The sequence below is a fragment of the Spermophilus citellus genome, assembly GCF_964194105.1.
Source record: "Spermophilus citellus genome assembly, chromosome: 4".
In the NCBI taxonomy this organism is placed as follows: Eukaryota; Metazoa; Chordata; class Mammalia; order Rodentia; family Sciuridae; genus Spermophilus; species Spermophilus citellus.
The window spans coordinates 70,594,836-70,618,319 of record NC_138185.1 but is presented as its reverse complement, the minus strand read 5'-3'; the positions used below and the strand labels follow the sequence as shown (position 1 = coordinate 70,618,319).

Below are 23,484 nucleotides of genomic sequence, written 5' to 3'. Positions count from 1 at the left end.
AGCTTAATGTCCTTAAACTATAGGAAAAGTCATCTAAACTATGCAGTGGAATTTTCTCTGTTTCTATAATCCTCCAGAAGAGTCTAAAACATCTGTCTCAGTCTCCGTGATACTTTCACAGGGTAATTCCCCCCCAAAGTTTTATCATACATACAAATCACCTGGAAAACTTGTTAAACACCGATTCTTGCCCCACCCAGAGAGAGCCCTATCCAGCAGTTCAGGGTGGAGTGCAAGGATCTGCCTAACTAGCAGGCTCCCAGGTGACTCTGACGCTGCTGGAGCTAAAGCTACTCTGGAGTAACCCTGATACAGCACAGAGGGAGGGAAAACTCAAGGTCAAATGGGGCAAAAAGGGAGGAGCATTCTACAGGCATAAATGTTTCAATATTACTTCACTCTTGCAGGGCAGGACACAGTTCTCACTCTGACCAGAAATGAAGTGAAAATCCTGGAGAGGCCAGGCTTTTCAGAAGAGAGGTCCTGTGGTATTCAATGCTGTACAGAGGAGGGCTGCAGTCAAGAGACTGTTGATGAGCCTTGTAAAAGCTGTTTCACCTGGGCCGCTGGCAAAGGAGGCTATGATCCAAGGAATAAATGATGATAACAAAGAAGAGACAGCAAATATCAACAGTTTTTCCAAAACTTGGCAGCAAAAGATAGGTGAAAGATTAGGGTAAGAGCTAGAAATGTGGTATGTTAAAAAATAGTGTTTTTTTTAATAAATGCAAAGAAAAAGAAGAAAACTTATCCTATAATTTATATATACAAATTATAAACTTTCATGTATTTTTACATATATATCCATGTATATGCATATGTATATATACACATTTTTAAAATTCTATTTTTATTTAAGATGGGAGAGACCTAGTCATGTTTAGCCCTGATGGGAAAGAAAGAGGAGATAAAGGAGAGAGAGGGGATGATGGGTGGAGTGATATCTCTGAGGAAGCAGAGGGGCTGGAATCCAGAACCCAGATGGAGGGATTAATTAGCCTTGGAAAGGAAGGCCGACACTTGTGCCTCTGTAGCAGGAGGGAGCAAGGAACGAATGGGTGCAGCTGCAGGGTGAGGCCTCTTCTGGTGGTTTCTGTTCTTACTGGGAATATTTTGTTTATAATCTTCTTTGGAGCTAGCATAGAATCTGTTTTGTAAATGGGCCATAAATACTTCAGAAGAAGGTATACTCCCTCAACATGCTGTGCTCGATACATTACCTATCAATGTAAAAATAATTGCATTGCACAGATTCTGCATATCATTTTTACTGACTTAAGTGTTAATAGTTCTCATAGCAATTCTGCTTCTTTTAGTTTCTTAAGTGTGTTAGTCAACTTTCTGTCACTGTGATAAAAACACCTGACATAATCAACTTATGAGGAATAAAGGTTTATCTTGGCCCCTGGTTTCAGAGGCTCCCATTGATGATTGCTTGGTTCCTTTGCTTCGGTCTTGTGGCAAGTCAGAACACCATGGCAAGGAGCATATGCTGCAGTAAAACTGCTCATTCCATGGTAGTCAAGAAACAGAGAGAAAGAAGGGGCCAGAGTCCTAATATCCTCTTCAAAGGTGTACCCTAAATGACCTCATTTCATTTAATGAGGTCCTGCTTCTTAAAGGATCCACCATCTCCCAATAGCACCACAAGATAGCAATCAAGCCCTGAGCATATAGGCTTTGGGGAGACATTTAAGATCGAGACCATAACACTAAGGGCAGATGATACATAGAGATAGATAGATAGATAGATAGATAGATAGATAGATAGATAGGAGGAAGGAAAGAAAGATGTGTAACCGCACTTGGTTCACAAAGATGGGGGACTTTTTTTTAACCATTGGTGGGTATAAAATATGCACCTTTGTTATTTTTTGCCTAAAATGCTATTAGCTCTGATATAAATTCTGCTACCATGCTCTCTTAATCCAGTTAGAATGTTAGAATGGGCCACTTCTAAATTACAAAGGGCTACCTGATAAATTCTCTCTGGTTCTGGAGCTAGCCTTGAGCTGAAGACCATGCTGAAGGGAAGGGACAATGATAAGTCCACACAGGGAGCAGCTGCTTCAACATAGGCTCAGTGAGACCACTCAAAACCTCCAATCACGAGACAGAGACGATGCTGTCAAGCAAGTCTGATTCTGAAGCTGCTTTAAAATCCTACACTTTCCAAGGGTGCAGAATCAAATGCTGAAACATATTAGGTGAGGAGGCTTCTTCTCTGTCCCATCCTACAGTGTTGTTGATGACAGAAGGTCACATCTGGGAATACCTAGATGTGTTGGTGGTGAAGGTGGTAATTGGTTCCTGCTGTGCAATTTCATCGTTCGGATTTATTCCAAAACCTTCTAATTGAAATTTGGGGTTATGAGATCCTTGATATTGCTACTCACTGTACTATCTGCCAGGGCTCATTCTTGTCACTCTTTAGATGTCATCTGCATCTGTTTTACTCTACAAATTACCAGGAGAGGCAATATAGAATAGCAGTTATGACCACATACTCTGGAGCCAGACAAACCGAAGCTGGAATACCAGCATTGCCACTTATGATTGATGTGTGCTCTTGGGTAAGTTGCTTACCATCACAAGTTCAGTAATAGCTGTAAAATGATGGTATTAAGAATACCTACTTTCAGGGGTCATTGTGAGTATTCAATGAGCAATATCTGCAAAGGACTTAGTAAAGGACCTGGCACCCACTAGGGCTTGGGTAATCATCAATTATTATTAAAACTATGTTGAACACTTACTGTGCCCCCAGGCACCATGCTAAGTAATTTGAGATAAATGACTTCATTCATTCTCATAGAAATCCATTTCCACAAATAAGAAAACTGACATTTTGTAAGTTTAAATGACTTGCCCAAGATCACAGAGCTCCTAAGGGTAAAACCAGGGTCTGAACCAAAAATTATACCCTCAACCCTAGTACCAGCTTACATTACGTAAACTCAAACTCACACATCACAACTCTGTTCATTACAGGCATTTGTTTTATGGACTTCACTTGTTTGATTTTGCAATCACTGCACTGACCTAAGATTGTTTGCTTCCACTGACTCTCCCTCCCACACATAAATGCTCAAATCCAGCTGTTCCGTCATATTTTTTCTATGTCTCATTTCCTGCTGCAGATCATGGCTTTGCTAAGTAGCAAGATGTACAGGAAATAAATTGTCCACACAATATTAACTAATCAATAAACATCAGTTTCAACCCAAAGGACTGTAATATACATCAGATTGCTTATTTTCACTATTAAGACCAAATAAAACTACACAAACCTAAATATATATGTTCCAAGGTAATACAGGAAGATGTTTTAGTTACTCTTACTTTGGCAATATCCCCACATTTCAAACCTGCTTTTTATGTTTTTTCAGTTGATTGGATTTATTCATTTTTTTAACTTAATTCAATCTTCAGTTAAATAGTTTTCATGGGTTTTTTTTTTTTGACCCTTCATTTATTTTCTCCTTCTGTTACCTAGCCACTTGCATCCCTGTGCATTACACACACACACACACACACACACACACTCCCAACGAATAAAGGAATCTTTTTTAAAAATTATCTTTTATAAAAGTGTCAGAGTAAATGCTAATGCTAATAAAAATTAAACCCTATGGAAAAATTGTATTATATAATATGCTTTTCCTTTAAAATGAGACAATGAGTGTGAAAGCATTTTACCAACTGAAAAAAAAAGAAAAAGGTGTCTGTTAATGCCCTCACACACCCATAACCATGTGGCACCACTTAGACTAAGGAGAGCACCTTCTGTCACGCTGTGAAGAACAGGGGCTGTGGGAAACATTTGCTTTTCTTTTGTCACTCTGGGGGTGCAGTGGGGGGCTGTGGGAAATGGAAGAGGGTGAAGTCAGTGTGTGGCTGCAGCTGGAGGACTGTCTATGCTGCTTCTGCAAATGGAGGTGGGATAAATGACATGTGCCAATGAGCAAAAGCAGGGAAAGTTAAAAACTAGGAAATGAATAGCAATTATTTTTAAAGTAGGAGCACAGCAGGGATTTGACTTGGTGAGAGCAACCAGCTGCAAGGTGAAAATTGATTCCTCTCCCTCATCCTGCCCTGAGCTCTGACATCCCCACATCCCTCCCTGAGCTGTTAGGCTACTTCATGGAAGTCTATGATTGCTGAATCTGCAAATGAATGCCCTCAGTCTTTAGCCCCTGTGTCTATGCAAGAACATGTGCTCTCAACCTGGAGGTGTTTATTTACTGGCTTAAAATGCCTTAACCTAAAAAAACAAAAAAAAAACATGGCAATAGGCAGAGCGCCTAATAATATATGCATTCATGCTGACTTTCCATGGCTACTTTTGAACAGTATGCAATAGAGTGTGGGCTGTGTTACACAACCTTTTATAACAAAGTTCTATCCAGATGTTCTCCATCATAGTGTGGCTCTTCTTTTCTGCCCTGTAGACTGCATCTAAGAAATCAAGAGCCTGGCAAGAATAAAATGGTAAAACTTGACTCTGTAGTAGGGTAGCAGAGGCAGAAAAGCAGAAGGGTTAACCAGAGGCACGTATCAATCGCCTGGGAAGTTTGGCAACATACAATTGCCCAGATTTATCCTTAGGAGTTCTGGGGTGGGACCTAAGCATTAGAAGGAGAGACAATTTTCCCGGGTGATCCTGATGTACATTCTGGGTTAGGAACCATAGAGCTGGGCTCCACTGAGGAGAAACAGGGTGGATTGGCTAAGGCAGCTTCCCCCACCCAGGTTCCATCTTCTTTTTCTTTTGTGCCGTCTTTCTTCTGTCCCCATCACTCTAGGTCTCGGTGCACATTTCACCTCATGTTCATCCAGCTGCTCTCGAAAGACAGCTTCGTGGGGGGAGGGGGGATGCTAGACACATGAACTCTAGAGTCAGAACCATCTTAGCCACTCACTATTTGTGAGAACTTGAGCAAGGAATTTCATGGAGCCCATTTCTCCACTTGTCAAATGGTGTGTGGGGGGGGTTATAATAGTACATACCTGGTAGGGCTGGGGTTATGGTTCGGTGGTACAGCACTTGCCTAGCCTGCATGAGGCACTGGGTTCAATCTCCAGAACCACATAAAGAAAAACTAAATAAACAAAATAAAGGTATAAAAAAATAGTACATACCTGGTAGGGTTAGGGTAGGAATAAATCAGATCATACATAAAATATACTTATCCTAGTGCCTGGCACAACATAAGCACATGACCTGTGGAGACCAGTATGATCATTACTGCCCGATGACTACTGTTACTAGTAACGCCCACACTCTGGTTAGTGGATGTCAGCTCTCCTGGGTGACTCCAAGTATTATGGATTCAGCAGCCAAAAGGCTGCTCTCCATGCATAGAGTCCTTAGAGGTTGCTGCAATGGAGATGCAAAGTGGCCTCTTCACTTCTGTTCAGGTGAAGTCAACACACCTTTATTGAGAATATTCCAGGTGTATTGAGCTAGGTGTGAGAGGCCCTTGGGAAGTTCACACAGTAATGAGAGTGCACAAACCAAAACCCTCCCATGCAGGTAGTGACAGACACGTGTACATAGATAACCAAGGAGCAGTTAAAAGGCAATAAGAGAAGATTTCATACAACTCACTTTTGTGATACATATAAAATTTCCTGGGCCCTTTAAGCCACCTCTGTCAAAACTTTCCATTCAAATGTTGGAAAATGTCTGCATATTACATCCTAGGTTTTATTTCTCTAACCTCCATTCAATCCCAAGATCTATTTAAAAAAAAAAAAAGAAAATAAGAATAAATTACAGATGAAAGACTTACAGAACTAGAAGAGGTCTTAGAAATTGTTCATGCTAACACTCTTACTATGCAGTTGAAAAAGCCAAGGTCCCACCAAGCTAAGCTTCCTGCCTAAGATCACAGATGGTTAGCAGCAAAGCTGAGGTTATTGTAACAGTCTTGGCTTCCAGTCCGATCCTATTGCACAACATCACTCAGTCCCACTGAAATCATAACGGGAAGCAGAACCATCTCGGCAAAGTACATGCACTCATTTGTTCGATGTTAATTGAGCTCCTAGGATGTGTTCAGTACCATACCAGCACCACAAATAAAATGGCCAACACAATAAACAGATTAATACCACAGACAGTAAAGCTGTTGAGAGTAAAGCAAAGCTTTTCTTGCAAAGCTTCACTAGTGGGAGAAGCAAGTTAAATAAGGGGAATCATTACTTCTTGTAATAAAGGCAAAGCAGAAAAGAGAAGGGCCTATTTCAGATAGATTAAATGAAGGAAGCCTCTCTGAGGACTTGGCACTTGAGCCCACAGGTGAGAACAAGGCAGCCATGTTAAGAGTTGGAGAAGCCTATCCCAAGCCCAGCAATGAGGAGGTGCAAAGGCTCAAAGGGGAAAGGGCACTTGGCATTCTAGAATATTCCAAAAGGTCAATGTGACTGGAACCCAGTGCATGAGAGGCAGATGGCAGTGATATAACTGAAAGGTTGAATGCTGCAGGGCTTTGGAAAGTGTTATGGATTTCCATAAACATAATGTCAATTCATGTAGAGGTGGGAGTTCATGGCCTGTCTACTTCTTAGTGGAAAACATAATCTATGACAGTCCTCAACAGTGTCTATATGCCACTTTCCTCTTATTTCCCTCCATATACAGGGGTAGAACCCCCCCCCCCACACACACACACATATACACACACACTCAGTCACATAAAACATGCAAAAGAGCTAGTCAAAAAGAAGAACCCACAGCCCTCAATTTCCAGCCCCAAGAACTTCATGCCACACTCTCTCTTTTTAAATTAAATGAGAGGAAATACCCCATTAAAAGTAATAGGGTCTTTGGTTTGAATATTCCTAATCATAGTTCTGAAGAGAGTGTTATCAGCCAGATCTTGCTAGAAAGACAAATGGGGAAGCAGAAAAAGATAATGTGAGATGACAGAAGAATGAAAACCCATTTGTTTACCATGTTAGCCCACAACTTACAGCTAATATAGTCTTTCTCATCATGCAATCAGTTGACTTTGTAGATTATTTTGGAACTGACAGCCAAAGGAAAAACAGTGTGTGACAAGAAAAAAATCATAACAATTACCCTGGGAGGCAGCCTCCTGGTCTACCCAGCCCAGGATTCTGTCAGGAGTTCTAAGGGATGCCCAAGGGTGAGGTTCAGAGGTGTGGTTATCATCACAATATCAACATTTGAGCGACATGCCTATATTTCCACCTTGGCCTCAGGTGCCATTGTATCAATATATGCCACCACGTAACAGTGGAGAGAGAGCCCAGAACAGATAAGTGTGTTTATTTATTTTTTCATATTTGTGTGCCCTTATGTGGTCAAGATCTAAGTGCAGAACAAACCCAGCGCTACAGTTAAACCCCTAGATATCAAGTCAACACTCTCCAAAGAGATGTATTTGCTCCTATTTGCTGTGTTTATGTTAATTAGCTTATTAAATCATTCTGTATCTCATATATATATATCAAAATATCACATTGTACCCTATATATATATATATATATATATACAATTATAATTTGTTAATTTAAAATACTAGTTTTAGAATTAAAAAATAAAAATTTTCCTTATATTGAGATTCACTATTCATTAAAGTTTTCTCTCTTTAAACTTGAGTTGCCTCCAGTTCCCTTTTCCAACATCCAAAGCTATTTATGCTGGTTGTGAGTTCAGTCCCTCTCCTTCTCCCTCTGAACAGGAAATTTGTGTGTTGTATCTGGATTAATTTCTGATTTTTCTCATAGCAAAGGTTTTGGCTCCAGCCTTTTACACCTTGTGTCTGCCTCCCTGCACAATGGAAACGGTATCCTGTGTGCAGCCTTGTGCACTTTCTCCAGCGTGGGGCCGTGCCAATAGCATCTCGCTGCCATGGCCTGACTCAGGGAGAGTCCCAGGGAAGGCAGGAATGATTGCTTGGCAAGGTGTAGACGTAGGAGCTGCGTGGACCCCGCAGGCCCCGGTGATGCACACTCAGGGGGAGATATGGCTTCATTTCCCACATTTCTTTCACACAAAGCATGATTATAGGGAAGTGCTTCCATATGGCCTCTGCAAAAATCCCAGCCAAAACCGGCTTCAGCTGGCCAGTTTCAGAGTGGTAACAGACATGAAGGGGCTGTAATGAGAATCAAGAACTCAGAGCACCATGTTTTCATGCAGGCAGAAATCTTTGCTACTTTTAGCCTCAGCCCCAGCATACACATATAGAACCTGATGAAATGCCAGTGTCCTGAGGGATGCCCCCGGCTTACGCCATGTCACTCACTCCCTTGAATTGAAGGATCTGTCTGAGCATTCTAGTTTCCCTTTCTTTCTAGAAATTGATTAAAAAAATGTTACACATTTTAGGGGAATTTTTTTTTATATTGTGGAAGTACTGGGGATTGAATCCAGGGGTACTCTACCATTGAGTTACTCTCCCCAACCCTTTTATATTTAACTTCAAGACAGAATCTTGCTAAGTGGCCCAGGCTGACCTCGAACATAGGATCCTCCTACCTCAGCCTCCTTAGTAACTGGGATTTACAGGTGTGCACCACAATGCCTGGCCATCTTAGAGGTTCTTAACCTGGAGTGCCCTAAATGGGCATCAGGAGTCTAAGAACCTTCCCACCAAAAAACAAACAAACAGAATGACAAAGTAGGGGCTTAAGTGCGTAAGTACATTTTTCCTGGATAGGAAATGCGTAACTTTCAACAGATTCTCAGAAGGATCTATAAGAATATATAATCCAAATGCTGAAAATCAATGAGAATGAGAGAGGGAGGGAGGGAGGGAGGGGGGAGAGAGAGGCGGGGGGAGACTGAGAGGATATGAAGTCCTTACCAAGAGCAAGGAACTGTGAAGTATGAATAGGCTGGACCCCTCAGCCAACAGTGCACTCTGTCCCACCTCTTTCCATTTTAGGACCTCCTCTCCACACTTCTCCAGAAAGAACTGGTTTCTTGACACAATTCCTCTCTCGGCTTCTATCCTGGTTCAATTCAAATTATCTTGATTTCTATTCTCTCTTGGACCCTGACAAAATGAGGTGCTCTCTGATAATATTTCCAAATTTTTAAGGCCATTGCTAACTTCAGGCACTTCCCCAGCCTGCACAGCCACCTGTGTCATTACCCCTTGGTTCTCTTACCCAGGGGCCTTCCTGAATTCACTCTTTATAGAACAGCCTGTCACTTCAACTGTCTTCCCCTGATCTGAGTTCTTCCTCTAACTTTGGTTTCTCCTACTGTTAGTTCCCTCTTCTGTGATATTCTAATGTCCATGCTTCCATACCTATCAGTAACTCTCTTTAAAAACAATCTGCAGGGGCTGCGCTTATGGCTCAGTGGTAGAGTGCTTACCCTGCACGTGTGAGGCACTAGGTTCTATCCTCAGCACCACATTATAAAAATAAATAAAAGTGTTGTGTCCATCTACAATTAAAAAATATTTAAAAAGAAACAATCTGCAGACAGACCTATTATTGATTTGAAACTGTTTACAAATATCTACATTTAAGTTATGTAAGAGGTGTGATGTCCCTTGGTACCCAAGTGAGTAATGTCTCTAATAAAAATATAGCTGGTGTTTAATGAGCATCTCTAGGTGCCAACACATGTGGCACGCCCAGCATGGGTTGATTTATGCAGTCCTGACAACAACTCTACCAAGGCAGTGCTGTGGTTATTCCCAGTTTGTAAAGACTATTGTTATTGTCCCAGTTTAAAATGAGAAAACCAAAGTACACATGGAAGTTAAATAACTTGCCCCACTTACACATCTGGGAAGCAGCAGATCCAGCATTGAAACCCAGGCAGTCTAGTGCAGAATCTCAAAGTCCTAGCTGCTTTCCTATATTGTATTTCATAATATAATTGGGTAAGATGTTTCTTAACATCTCTGGCTGTTAAAAATGGGTTTGACAATGTGAAGACTATAATGTAAGAATGCTGATGGAATCAACTGATATTATATGCCTGAAGAGAACTTTGGGAATTATAAAGCATTATATCAGTATCAGCAATGACAGAATGAATGGAATGCTGAGTGTGGGGCCTCCCACCCACTTAGAAGCAAATATGTCAAGTGCAGGTGCTACAGTTATGGTTGAGGAGGCCAAAAAGGCCCTGTGGAGGACTTCCCTTCCTGGATAAAGGACACAATATTGGAAGACCTTTGTTACTAACTTCTTCCTTATCTGGGATGTGGCTGTAGTGTCTAAATGTTTAGTAATGACTCTGTGTACAGGGATGAAAGCCACCCTCTCAGGATGAGGAGAAAGAAGATACCATAGAACAGCTTCTCAGCCAACTGCTCACCCCACACTTTTTAAAAAAGACACAAATAAGCTTGAATGTGCTGCACAGGCTGAGAGATTTGCTTCATCCTGGCTCCTTCCTTTGATCTTTTAGTCTTCATTTAAAGAATTAGCAAACCCTTAGACCAAAGCCTCATTATTGCAAACATCCTGGAATATTTTACAGAAGGCTTCCTATTTGGACTTCCTGCTTCCAGATTTACCACACAAGTAACCCAACCTCCATCTAGGGCCAGAATTTTTTTTTACTAAAACACAAGTCTAACTGTGTCACTCTGCTGCCTAACTTGCTGTCATGACCCCAGTTAACATGAGACACAGAGTGCAACAAGGAAGGGTTGCATAGTTGACTCCTGAATGCCATTCTGTTCTATCTGCCACTCTATTCAATGTGCCCTCAGGCCTGAGCCATATATCAATACCTCCTCAAAAAAGCGTGGTTTTCCTCTAGGAACTTCATGATTCCTGTGCCTAGAAGATCCTCCCTCCTCTTCTCCCCTCCTGTAATATTCTGACCACATGGGGATAAGATTCCTACTTCATAAGTCACATCAAAATAAATTCAAATGAATAGAAAATTTGAAGTACAAAAACAAAACCATAAATGTACCAGCAGAACATATGCACAAATAATTTCCCCCTTCAAATTAGGAGTCTCAACAAACTACAACCTAAAGGCCAAATTCTGCTACAGCCTTTTGTTTGTTTTTAAATATCCTAAAATTTTTAATTCCTAAACAAAGGAAATAGAAGTCTCCATAATCCACTGAAGCAAAAAGCTTCTGAAGTCCTTTCTAATTCTCATTTTGAAAGTTGAAAAGGTCCTGGGTTATGCCCAGGTGTAACTGGACCATGTTTTGTTCTGACCTCATAAGAAGCCACCATGAGGGAATTTCAAACACCACAGACAACCTGTAAATAAGTGGACATGGTGTGTTCTAATAAAACTTGATTTGCAAAAATATGCCTCAGAGACCTCTGGGAGGGGCCTAAATATTAGGAAAGAGATTCCTTCTGACCAAAGCAACCAGCTCAAACTGAATCATGGCTACACTGGTTAAGGGGAGAATCTCCATCTACACTAAGAGGAGCAAGTCTCCATCTACAATGACTCAAGGCAAGTGAATCCTCACTACACTAACTCAAGGAACATAATACAGGAATGTAAAAGGCTAGCTGTGGCTCTTTTGTCCATAAATACAGGAAGCACTTGATGGTGACCCATCAAACTCCCAGATAGAGCATTTGGTGGTTGTGGTCTTTTGATATTCATTATTTGATTTGGGTTTCTGTTTTGTTTTGTGGGGTCTAGGTGTGTATGTGTGTGTGTGTGTGTTTGTGTGTGTGTTGTTTTGTTGTCACTGCTGTTTTAGCTAGCACCCTTAGTTGGTGTAGTAAGAGTAGTCAGAGTAGTGTGGTGTTGCAGGAGCCAACTCCTGCTATGAGACTACCTTCGCAGTCCATTATCAGGCCCTGAGACACATCAGGCAGGGGGACTTTGGCCAGGTAAATCTAGTCTGTCACCTCTTCACCAGTACAGGGGTGGCAGTGAAAGTCCTGCCAAAGGTAGAAAGGAACTTCCTGTTTTATCCAAGCCAGATATGCTAATGGCTGTGGAACACTAAAATGTGATCCAGCTCTTTCAGATCATTGAGCCCATGGAAAATATTTATATTATCGTGGAGCATGCAGGTGGGATACAGCTATGGCACCACATCTAAGAGACTAGTAGGAGGAAGAGGCCTGGAGACTATTCAAACAGATTGCAAGCACCATGCACTACTGCCATGAGAAGGGCATTGTGCATCAAGACCTGAAGGCAAAGAAAACCAGATGGATGCCAGAGGCAACATCAAACTCATCAACTTCAGCCTGAGTACCAGGTGCACAGCTGGGCAGAAGCTGAACAAATTTTGGTATTTGAAGTCATCCAGTGGTAAGAATATGACTCCCCACTCTTTCCCCGGCTGAAGTCTGGAGCCTTGGTGTATTCTGTATTTTATGGTCACAGAGAGATCCCCATTTAGGGGGACCACCAGTAAGCAGCTGAAGGAGCAGATCATGTACATAGGTATGACATTCTCCCACGCATTGCCAATGGAGCATAGAGCCTCGTCAAATACTGATGGTGGACCTCATGCAAATCATGGGGCACCCATAGATGAGCCAGGGTGAGGAATATACACCCAGTCATTCTAGTGAGCCATTCCCCAAACACTTCAGACTCTACAATTATGATAATCATGCTTGACATGGGTTATGATCCATATGATACTTGGGTGTCCCTGGAAAATAAAAAAAAAAAAAGGATGAGGTAATGGCTACATACCTGATACTTCAGCACCAGAAAACTCAGGGGGCAGGCTGCATGTTCCAGGTAAAGTTTGTACTTTGGAGGACTGGGCCTTGCCCAGGGTCTGCAGATCCTTTCCCTGTCCATCCAAAGAGGGTGCCTGTGAGCCTGCACTTCCCACCTTCCCCTTGCCCTGTGACCAGCAGCTGCCTGAGGAGGTCAAGCAGTCACTGTAGAAGGGCAATGGAAGGGCCATCATGCCTGCCATTCACCTCTGCTCCCTGTGTGCATGGACCTCACTCCCAGCGTGGCCTCACAGGGTGACCCTGTGTTCTCCAGGCTCAGCTCCTGGAGAATCATCAGTAGATGGGGCACAGAGAGCAGTAAGTCCTCCCAAGGTACCAGAAACAAACTTACCCTCCATAGGACAATCCCATGACAACAGCAAAGGCTAGAAGTGGGAGACTAGAAGGATCACCGCCTGCATTCAACAGCTGTGCTTTTGTATGCCATGCTTCTGTGGGATGGCATTCAAAAGAAAGAAAGAAAGGTGGGGAGGGAGGGAGGGAGAGAGAAGGAGAGGGAGGGAGGGAAAGAGGGAGGGAAAAAAGTGGCTGTAATGAAAGGAAAGCAGAAATATGCTAGATTCAGTGACTCCAATGAAAATGGAGATCTGAGAGAGACAAAAAAACTGGACAGCCAGAAGACCGTTGAGCTCTGTGAATCCTGGTGTCATGGTGTGGATCTGTCAGGTGTGGAACAGTGAGGTGTGGAAACTGGCTGCAGGAATGAGGTGTGCAAACTGACTCAGGCTTCTCTGTAAGGATTACAGCCAGGAGCACATCTGGATCCACCAGGAGTATCCTCTGCTCCCATCTTGAGCCAGTATAAATGGGGACTCACTTCCTTGAGCCAATGTAGACAGAGACTTGCTCCCCTTGACTTAGTAGACATGATTCACTTTGAGCTGATTGTTCTGGCAAGAAAGAATCCCAGTCTTCAGACCCCTCCCTGAAGTCCCTGTGGCCTGTTTTGCAAATAAAGTTTATGGGAACACAGTCATGCCCACTTGTATACAGGTTGTCTGTGAGCACTTTTGCACTCTGATGGTGGTGTCAAATAGCTGGGATATGATCTGCAAAGCCTAAAATATTAACTAGCTGTCCCTCAACACAGAAAGTTTACTGACCACTGACTAATTAAAGGACTAATAAAAGGCAGATCATACTGAAATAAGAAGATGGAAACTTCTGAATAAATAAAACTTAGAAACTATTGATACCATAAACACAAACAAAAATGAAAGTCAACTGAAAAACTGGAAAGCACGTTTGAAATAAGTATGATGTATTACAAGTTTACCAAAGGAAACAATTAACAAATAAGAAAAGGGATAAATGATTTCAATAGCAAATGAAAAAATAAAAGGGTAAATTAATATGAAACAACATTTTTTATCTTGTTATCAATCAAAGAAAGGCAAATAAAAGAATGTATTGCTTCACAATTTACCTGAAAAATCAACAAATGTTTTTAAAATAGCAATACTCTATTGGCAAAGGTTCATGAAATGGTCAGCCTTCAAAGAGATAATAGGAACCCAACTTATGGTTATACTTTTAGAAAGAAATTTGACTTAAAAAAATCAAAGCTATTTCTAACTAAAGAAGCTGTCAGAATTAGGAAATCGCTATTCTAGTAATAGTCTAAAATATACCTTGTTCTAGGGCAACAAGGTTTTGGGTTTCAAAACCTACGTTTTTCAGGAGAAACATGCGACTTTGACTGTCCCCGCACCAGCCTGCAGGTGGAGCCATCTCCAGCACAGACACCACAGTTGTCCTCCTTAGCGTCACTCCCCAGTTGCCGATCGCAGCCCACTGCCTGCAAAGGAAGGACCAAGTGGTCAAAAGCAGGTGAAATCACAGAGGCATGACTATGAGAAAGTCTCTCCTTTATGAAAACATAGTAGAAAATCTTAGGTATGTCATTTATATAATTCTTATGCAAGGTCCATAAAAGAAATGAAGCTGACATTCTAACCTTGCTCTTTTTTTATTTACATTTTATCCAGATACTTTTAAGTATATAAAATAAAAGAAGCATTATAGATGTTTCCTCTTTGTCTCCCCACCATTTTCTTATCTCCTTATCCCCAAAGTTAGTCCATTCTCTCATTTCCTCCCTCAAACAGCCGCTATCTGAAACTGGTATACATCCTTCTGTTTGTGCTCTCTACAGCTACCCATATTCTACATCTATGTGTCTGTATCTTTATTCTATATTTTTACATCTCCTTTTTATCATTATCTATGTCTTTGCCTGCATATCTCCACTTTTATATCATTATATCTATTATTTATGAACAATTTTTGAATAGATGTCTTATATGTTTACACTGTTGTTTTCCAGTTTTCAGAGTTACTTAGCATGTGGATGTATGTGTTATTTTCTAGATTGTGAGCTTCTTTATATGAAAAAAGCTGAGTTTTATATTTATTTCACAAATCTTTTACATTATGTGTGTGCAGAAAAATGAACTGATATGATTGTTTATCTCTGCTTCTCATGCTCATCCAACTTTACATTTGTAAACCTGGTGTTTAAGTCCAGAGACTGTAGAGGCAGAGGGCTATGTATGCATCCTGACTCACCCACTATGCCTTTCAAAGCACAGGACCATTCAGACTCTCAGAGACTGATTTTCCTCAACAGTAAAACAGAGATAATAATGCAAATGTGTACTTCACAGAAGCCTAGCAAAGATTAAATGAGAAAACATATGCAAAACTCTCAGTGTAATTATTAGAACATGACAAAGGGTTGAACAAAAGGTCAATTTTATTATTTACTTCTGCATTCCACTTTTTTTGACTGCAGGCTAGCCCCTATGCTTTGATTTAAGGAGGTGCTGAATCAGACTCTACACCCAAGGTGTTGAAGAGAAAATAAGACTGGAGGAAGTTCAAACCACATCTAGAGACTATTCTTTCCAAAACTTAGTGTTGATGGGAAGGAGAAAGATGAAATGAAATTTTCAGGGAGAAATAGGAAAAGTTCCAAGGAGCTCTAGGGAATAGCTTGTGCTTAGAGATATTTTCGAATTCACAAAGATCTGTCATGAGGAAAGGGTCTCCATTTGTTCTTTATGTTTCCAAACCGGTGAAAGCTATAAATTTAAGCATAATTTAGTTCTATATGAGAAAGTTTTAAAAGTCAGAGACTTCTTGGCGGGGAAAAAACATAGAGGGGATTAAATTATTGGATGGGTGGCTGAATCCAATTACTTTTGAGATCCTTTGACCCTTCTTACATGATTTTATAAAGAAACGAATAAAATATTAATAATAACTGTTTTTTATAGAATGTTTACAGGTACCTGGCATGCCTTATGTGCTGTACACGTTGTTTCACTGAATCTTCACAACAATTGTATGATTTAAGTGATACCTTCTATCTCCACATTACAAATGAGGACTCTGAAACATTACTGAGGTTAAATGACTTGCCAACATTACACAGCAAGGATATGGTGTCAATATTGGTTTTAAAACTCAGGTCATCTGACACCAAAATCTTAATGCTGTTATACCTTCCTCCACCTTGAGGATCAGCAGATGGACAGCAAACGTTTCAGGCATACAGGTCATTATTTGAATATTTACAAGTACATGTGGAACAACTTAAGAGTGATTGATTTTGGAAACATACTTGCGTGGTTGGGATTTGACCAGTGAGTAACTGTGTTCATACAACTTTCTCCAAGGGGAATAATTCTACCATGAAATTATAGAAATACTCTTCCTTGGCCAAGCTCTGTCCTCACAGATCCACGTCCCTGAGCACTTTGCATTTCATGAGAATGAGAATCACCCTCTATCTGGTCATCCAGGAAGGGTGTGGGTTTAGGAGCTAGGATGGGCTTGTTTTGAAGAGCGTTCAGAGTCTTGCAAAATCTCAGGCAATCAAATTCCTCCCTGATCACTTATACTTGCTTCAAAAGTTTTTTAAAGTTAAAATTCATCCAAATCTTACAGCCAAATAAAGCATATGAAAACATCACAGAAAAATGGTATTAGAAAAGAAAGTTCGGTTGCCTTGTGATTCATAGAGTATATCCCAGAACTGCCCTTGAAATTGAAGGATGACTGAATTTTGGCTGTCATAGCCCACCATAATCAACAACAAGCAACTTTCATGAAATTGCCTGAAACATTTTCAACTTCTGTGCCATCTCCTGATGTCAGGATATCTAATTACAGTTATTTATAAACTCTAATGGATAAGCATACCAATAAAATGTATTAATATCTAATAAATAACAATTTTCAGTGCTGAGTATAAATTAATAAGATTCTTATCTTACAGTGTAGTTAATAAGACAAGTTACAAGTTACAAGATAAGGGTAACATAAACAAATATTTTAAATATATGAGCAGGGTGTTTTGAATTAAACATTCATCTAGAAATCATAATTTGGGGTAAGAAGTATTTCACAGTTCCTACATGATTTCCTAATCAGCTTCTTAAAAGAAAAGAATGTTTAAATAAGTGCCATTAATCCAAATTAAGCAAAACATGAATTTTCCAGATAGATCTAATTTAATACTTGAAACCAATTTTTTTCAATCAACTTCTGCTTCAGATTTGAGAAAACTGGATTTTACCTAAGAAAAATTCTAACATTTCAGGCTTAAAAATCAGAGTACATGGAGTTGTGGTAGTCATTAGGGATATTCATAAACATTTCTTTCTTTCAGCCCAGGGAAGGACTACACTTCCCCACACCTGCTAGAACTTACAAGTGTTCATGTCTTTGACTAATGAAATAGGAGCCTAAACAACCTGTATCCCTTATTATTATTGTGTAAAAAATGTGTTCAAATAAAGCCTATTAGCCTGAGTCTCTGGGACATCCAAAGAGCAGAGACCCACTGACCTGTTGGACAAGTAGCATTCATGAGAAGTAACCTTTAATTGTGTAAGCCCCAGAGCTTGGGGGTTTAATGGTTTCTACAGGAAAACCTTGTGTATATTACACAGCAGTACGATTTAATCATTCATTCATAAAGCACAGTTACTAATAGCAAGGTGATTTTAAGAATTGAAAGTCTCACATTAAAATCCAGATTTGGGGATTGACAAAAAAAAATGAAACATTACCACAGCTGCTTCCTTCACAATGAGCAGGCATGTTCCAGTTCTCCAGCCCTCTCCACTCACAGAACACACCTTAGTAGTCTCCCTCCCAGGGAGGATGCAGACATTAGAGTTTGAATCTCTATACTAAACTACCTATTCATGATTCCAAGGTTGTACTAACTGTCCTTTACTAGAATCAATTTCTATTTTCAGTTAAACTGTGGCTATACTTGTAGCCATATAAACTTATCATCAGTATGGTACAGTGGTTAAGAAGATGGATTCTGGAATTAGGTTGTCTGGGTTGCCAACTCTGTTGTTTTCTAGCTCTGAATGTTTGGGTCCACCAGAACTACATGTACGAAAACATAACCTCCTGGGTAATGTATTAGGAAGTGGGGCATTTGGAGGCTAGTAGGTCATGAGGGTGGGGCACTTATGAATGGGACTAGTGCCCTTTAATAAGAGGAATAGTTAATAAGAGGAGTAGAGACTCCCTTGCCCCTTCCACCACATGACGACATGGGCACCTATGAACCAGAAAGTGGGCTCTCACCAGACCCTGAATTTAACAGCGCTTTGATCTAGGATTTCTCATCTTCCAGAACTATAAGGAACAATCTTTTATTATTTATAAGCTATCCAGTCTATGGTAGTTTGTTATAGCTGCTCAAATAGACTAAGGCACTCTTAAACCTGGGAAAATTGCTTAGCTTCTTCAATTTCCACTTTCTTTATAAATCTATTTCATCAGGTATATATATATAAAAGTGCTTAGAGAATGCCTGGAAAGCACACAGCATCAGATTATTTATTTTTTTTTTATATTAAAGTGCTTAGAGAATGCCTGACCCCTGGAAAGCACACAACATTAATTGTGGTTGTTGTTATTATTATTATTTTGGTACCAGGGTTTAAACCCACAGGTATTTAACCACAGGCCATATCCCCAACCCTTTTTAAAGTTGTTTTTGTTTTTAAATTTTGAGACAGGATCTTGCTAAACTGCTGAGGGCCATCCATGCTAATTTGCTGAGGCTGGCTTTAAACTTGTGAACCTCCTATGTCAGCCTCCCAAACTGCTGGGATTACAGACATCCACCACAGCACCTAGCAGTTTATTATTTTTGTTATAAATTCTAAGCAGTTTCTTCCTCCACTCAACTTTCAGGGAATTCAATATACATATATGATAAATCAAACTTGTTTGCAGTACTGGTATGATAAAAATCAGAAGAAAAAGCAAATTTTATCCAGTGGCACAGTCATCCCGTGCTGTCTGCTGTGCTCAGGCTAGTAGAAAGTTGTTACCAGAGAGCTACGACATGTAGATGTAAATGAGCAAACTGTAAACACACCTGCAAAAATCATTTGTAGTCTGTGCCACGTAATCCTCAGGCTCACTTCCTAAAGCCAGCAGAGCAAATCACACTTTCTTTCCCCAATGACTGTGATGCCCATAGCCATATTTACAAGAAAGGGAATTTACATGACAATAAAATTGAGTCAAGGTCATGGAAGGAAAGATACTATTCCAGGGAAGGCACTGAATTCAACTGGGAAGCATCTGAATCACTTCTGAGGAAGCACGTCCAACTTCTTTTACTTGGAAAGCCTAGCCAAAAGAGCAACCAGCTTTTAGCAACCAGGTATCACCTGTTATTCCCTCCAAATGGGCTTTTCACAAAACTATAACATGAAGGGCTCAGTTAAAATGGGCTAATTTATCATTGAAAACCAGCTCTCTCCTGCAGGCCCCTTCAAACCCAGGATTATTCTGGAGTAAACTATGGCACTGGACTGAGATCGTGAATAGAGGCAGATACTGTGTCAGTGAGCACAAGAGGAAGCCAGGGGAGGGGACTTAGGGTTGACGGAGGCTCTTGAGAGGCAACTATTTTTCTGGATGCTTGGAATGTTGATCATGAAAGGACAAGTTTTTTAAAACAAACTAAGAGGTGAATAATATCTCCTTTTTATCTTTTGAAAAGGCCAATGCTCAAAGATGTTAAGGAAGCAGCCAAGTGGTCTTCAGCCATTTCATTACAGATATGGGATCTAAATGCACTTCTCTCTAAACCTAAAGTACTCATAGTTCTGATCACAACCATGCATCACATGGACCAAGCAAGTCCATGACCCTGATTCAAGGTGATCTTGGCCTTCCACACTAACTGAGCTAAAGGCAGTGATTTTCTACTTCCTCTGGTTCTCCAAGGAATTATTCTGTATCCATTTTTGTCACATCCATTATCCTCAGAACATCTTCAAATTTCTCCTCCCTCCTCAACAGCCTAAGCCAATTATTCCATCGGATGACTTTGCTCTCTATTTCACTCCATTTGAGGCCATTAAACAATAACTTGTCTTCCTGTCCATTCCCATACAAAGTGATCCGTGGCCTTATTCAATCCATCCTACCTACCTCAAGGGTCCAAGTGTCCCTCTTCTGTCCTGTCCATGGGTAATATATCCCCTTTGTTTCTGCTTTTAACCCATATGATTTCCCCAGGAACTTCAATTCGTCCACCATGTATTTCTATCTCTCATCAACACTCCACCCTGCCCCCAGCAACATACATCCTTGCTTACTGGTGGGTTTACCATAAAGTTGATGAAGCTTCATTTCAGAGCCACCCTCCCCACCACCCATACTCTGCCACCCACTTCCCCCAGCTTGAATCCCCCAAAGTGCCAAGCACTGCTGGGAGGTAGAGTATGCTCAGTGGAGGGGGAAAGCTGAGTTACAACCAGAAAGAATTTCTATATGAGAATCTGCCAAATCTTAGAAAAAAGGCATCTGAGCATCTAAGGCTGTAGTAGTCATGTATTGTGAGTTCTCTCTCACATTAGCAAATAGTTACTTGGTACCCACCTTTGTGTCCATAAGTTTGAATTCTTTTTCATAAAGATGTAAACTTCTATCTATATGTGCTTCTGACAACATGACAATTGCATCTGTTCCAGTACTTCCCTATGTCTCTGGAGAGTTGCCTTGGACCTCACATTCTTTTTAGAATCTCTCTCTTTCTATTCTTCTAATTCAAACTGTTTGAAAGGCTGAATTTATGCTCATTATCCCTAATCATTTCAGCCCATTCATTCCTCACCAGGAATAGTGGGTTGAATTGAGCCTTCCTCTAAAGACATGTTCACCCTCAACCTCTCAACCTGTGAATATGACCTTACCTGGAAAAAAGTATCTTTGCAAATATAATTAAGGATCATTAGATCAAATCATCCTGGATTTAGTCAGTGCCCCAAATCTCATGACAGGTGTTCTTATAAAAAGAAGGAAGACACAGAGAAAGATAAGAGAAGGTGAGATGAAGATGGAGGCAGAAACTGCAGTGATGCATGCATAAGGAAGGAACACCAAGACTGACAACCAGTAGGAGCTAGAAGAAGAGGAGGGGCATGGAATGGATTCTCCTCAGAGCTTCCAGAAGGAATGAACCCTGCTGATAACTTGATTTGGGACTTCTGGCCTCCAGAACTGCAAGAGAAAAATTTATGTCATTTTAAGCCACCACATTTATGATGATTTGTTATAGCAGCCACAGGAAACTAATAACAACCTGCCATCTACCAGTACCTATTCCAGGTATTGACACTGATCAAGCTGAAATGAACTTTCTTTGATCAAAATGAAATGAGTATATTTCACTTATTATCCCTCCTGGCTTCTCTAAGATATTTGATACTGCTAACCTTCCTTCTAAAATACCCATATCTTCTGTTTTTCATGGTCTTTATAATATATACAAGGCTATTCTGCTCAGTCCCCATCAGGGGCACTTCTCCTTATCTTTGCTCCTTCAACGATGAGGGCCAGGACTCCATCCTTTGCAATCTGTTCTTCTTACCCAGTCTTCAAGAGCATTTACTTTAACCAAGTGACAACCCCAGATCTATGTTTCTAATCTAGAATTCCCTTCTAAGGTAAATATCTTCTGTCTTGGGAAATGACCTCATTATACTTAGTGATCATTTCAGATAACCAGATGTCATTCTAAACTCCCTCTCCTGCCCACATCCAATCAAATGTTCAGCCTTCAAGGATCTGCTTCTTAAATCTCTGAATGTCTCCCCTCTTCCATCATCCTATCCCCTGCCTTGCTTAAGCTCTTGTTATCCTAAGCTTGGCCTTCCACTATTTGGCCAGATCCTGCCTTCTCTGGATAATCTGCCACGTTGACACTAAAACCAACTTTCAAAGAATAAGCCCAACTGAGATATTTCTCATAAAATTCTTCAATGGCTCCTCTTCCAACTTTCAGAATAAGCTAACACCTGGTTTTAACCTGAACTTGTACCCTCATCTTTTAACACTATTCCACAAGTGTTTTTCACCTCAATTTAAGGGTGTCAGCCAGAATGAACTGACACCCTTAAACATACCCCCATTCCATCTGCTTGTTCACATTGGTTCATTTAATTTCCAACCAACTTTCCAAAATCTCAGCACCCTGAATCACCTCATCCAGAGTTCTCTCCCTGAGCCTAGACTAAATTGCTTTTAATAACAAATTCATTCCAATTATAAAAGCAATGCATGCTCATTGTTTAAAACTTGGGAAACAAAATGTTTGATCCTACAGATAAATTATTATGATTATTATTTAGTGGAAGGTCCCAGAAGTGAACTAGTGGCAATAGAAAGAAATCATTGAAAGTAAATGGAAAAGAAGAAAGCAGTAGTAAGCTATGACCTAGGGGAAGATTAGTCAACAGAAAGGATCAAGTAATATGTACATGGCTAGGAGATAAAAGAAGAGAGATTAAGTAGGCAGCTAGAGAGGGTGGTTTGTCTGTCTTGGGATAAGATGGTAGCAATGAGAGTGGGAAAGGAATAAAATGTGAGATATAGAGCAGAGGTACCTGGATATAAGGGACATACAATTGAATACATAGAGTGACAGCAATATGACATCCAAAAGGTAATATTGAGAAATCTGTGTCATAAACAGAAATGAAAAGGAAGAGCAGTTATAAGAACTAATGAATCTGGGAAGGATGATGATAGTTTATTTGCGGGAGCAGGCTGAATTGGAGTAACCTATGGGATTTTCTAGAGGGATATTGAACTTGAGCTAGAAAATTCAGGATTGGAGATTGAGAAAGAAATAAAGAAGAGACAAATACATTTAAACAGTCTCTGCATTTGCAAGCAGAACAGACTCATTTGTTCAATCATGGGGCCAGGAATTTGTGGGTGAACAACACACATGATTACTGTCCTTGAAGTTCTTACATTCTGGTGTGGGAGACTATAATTCATCAAACAATCACACAAATAATAACCATAAAATGGCATAAGTGTAATGAAGAGGTAATTATAATAAAACCAGGAGCACTAATTTAGGTGACATAATTACAGAAGGCCTCTTAAGGAAGTGACATTAAATGAATAAAAATAATCAGGATCGTAAGTAGGAGACCAGAATAGAATTAAACTAGAAATAAATCACAGAGAGATAGCTGGAAAGTTCCAAAATGCTTAGAGATTACACAGAATACTGCCAAGTAACAAATGGGGAAAAAAGAAACTCAAGAATAAAATATTTTGAACTGAATAAAAATGAAAAATACAACTTATCAAAATGTGTGAGATGCAATGAAAGCAGTGTTTAACAGTGGGAATGTGTAGTAGTAAAGGTATTGTATAAGAGAAAAAGAAAAAAGAGGGAAAGATAGCAAGTAGAGGAAGGGGGCGATTTCCAGTCCATCCATG

The 23,484-nt window shown here is 40.3% G+C and overlaps 1 protein-coding gene across 1 annotated transcript in view; it reads right to left on the bottom strand.

Moving 5' to 3' along the window:
- The window catches only part of ADAMTSL3 (ADAMTS like 3), a 519,919-nt gene that overhangs the window by 195,390 nt on the left and 301,045 nt on the right, over positions 1-23,484 (bottom strand). The window contains exon 14 of the mRNA XM_081292846.1: positions 14,365-14,491. Within this exon, the coding sequence (XP_081148972.1) occupies positions 14,365-14,491 (127 nt within the window). The remainder of the gene's footprint in view (positions 1-14,364; positions 14,492-23,484) is intronic.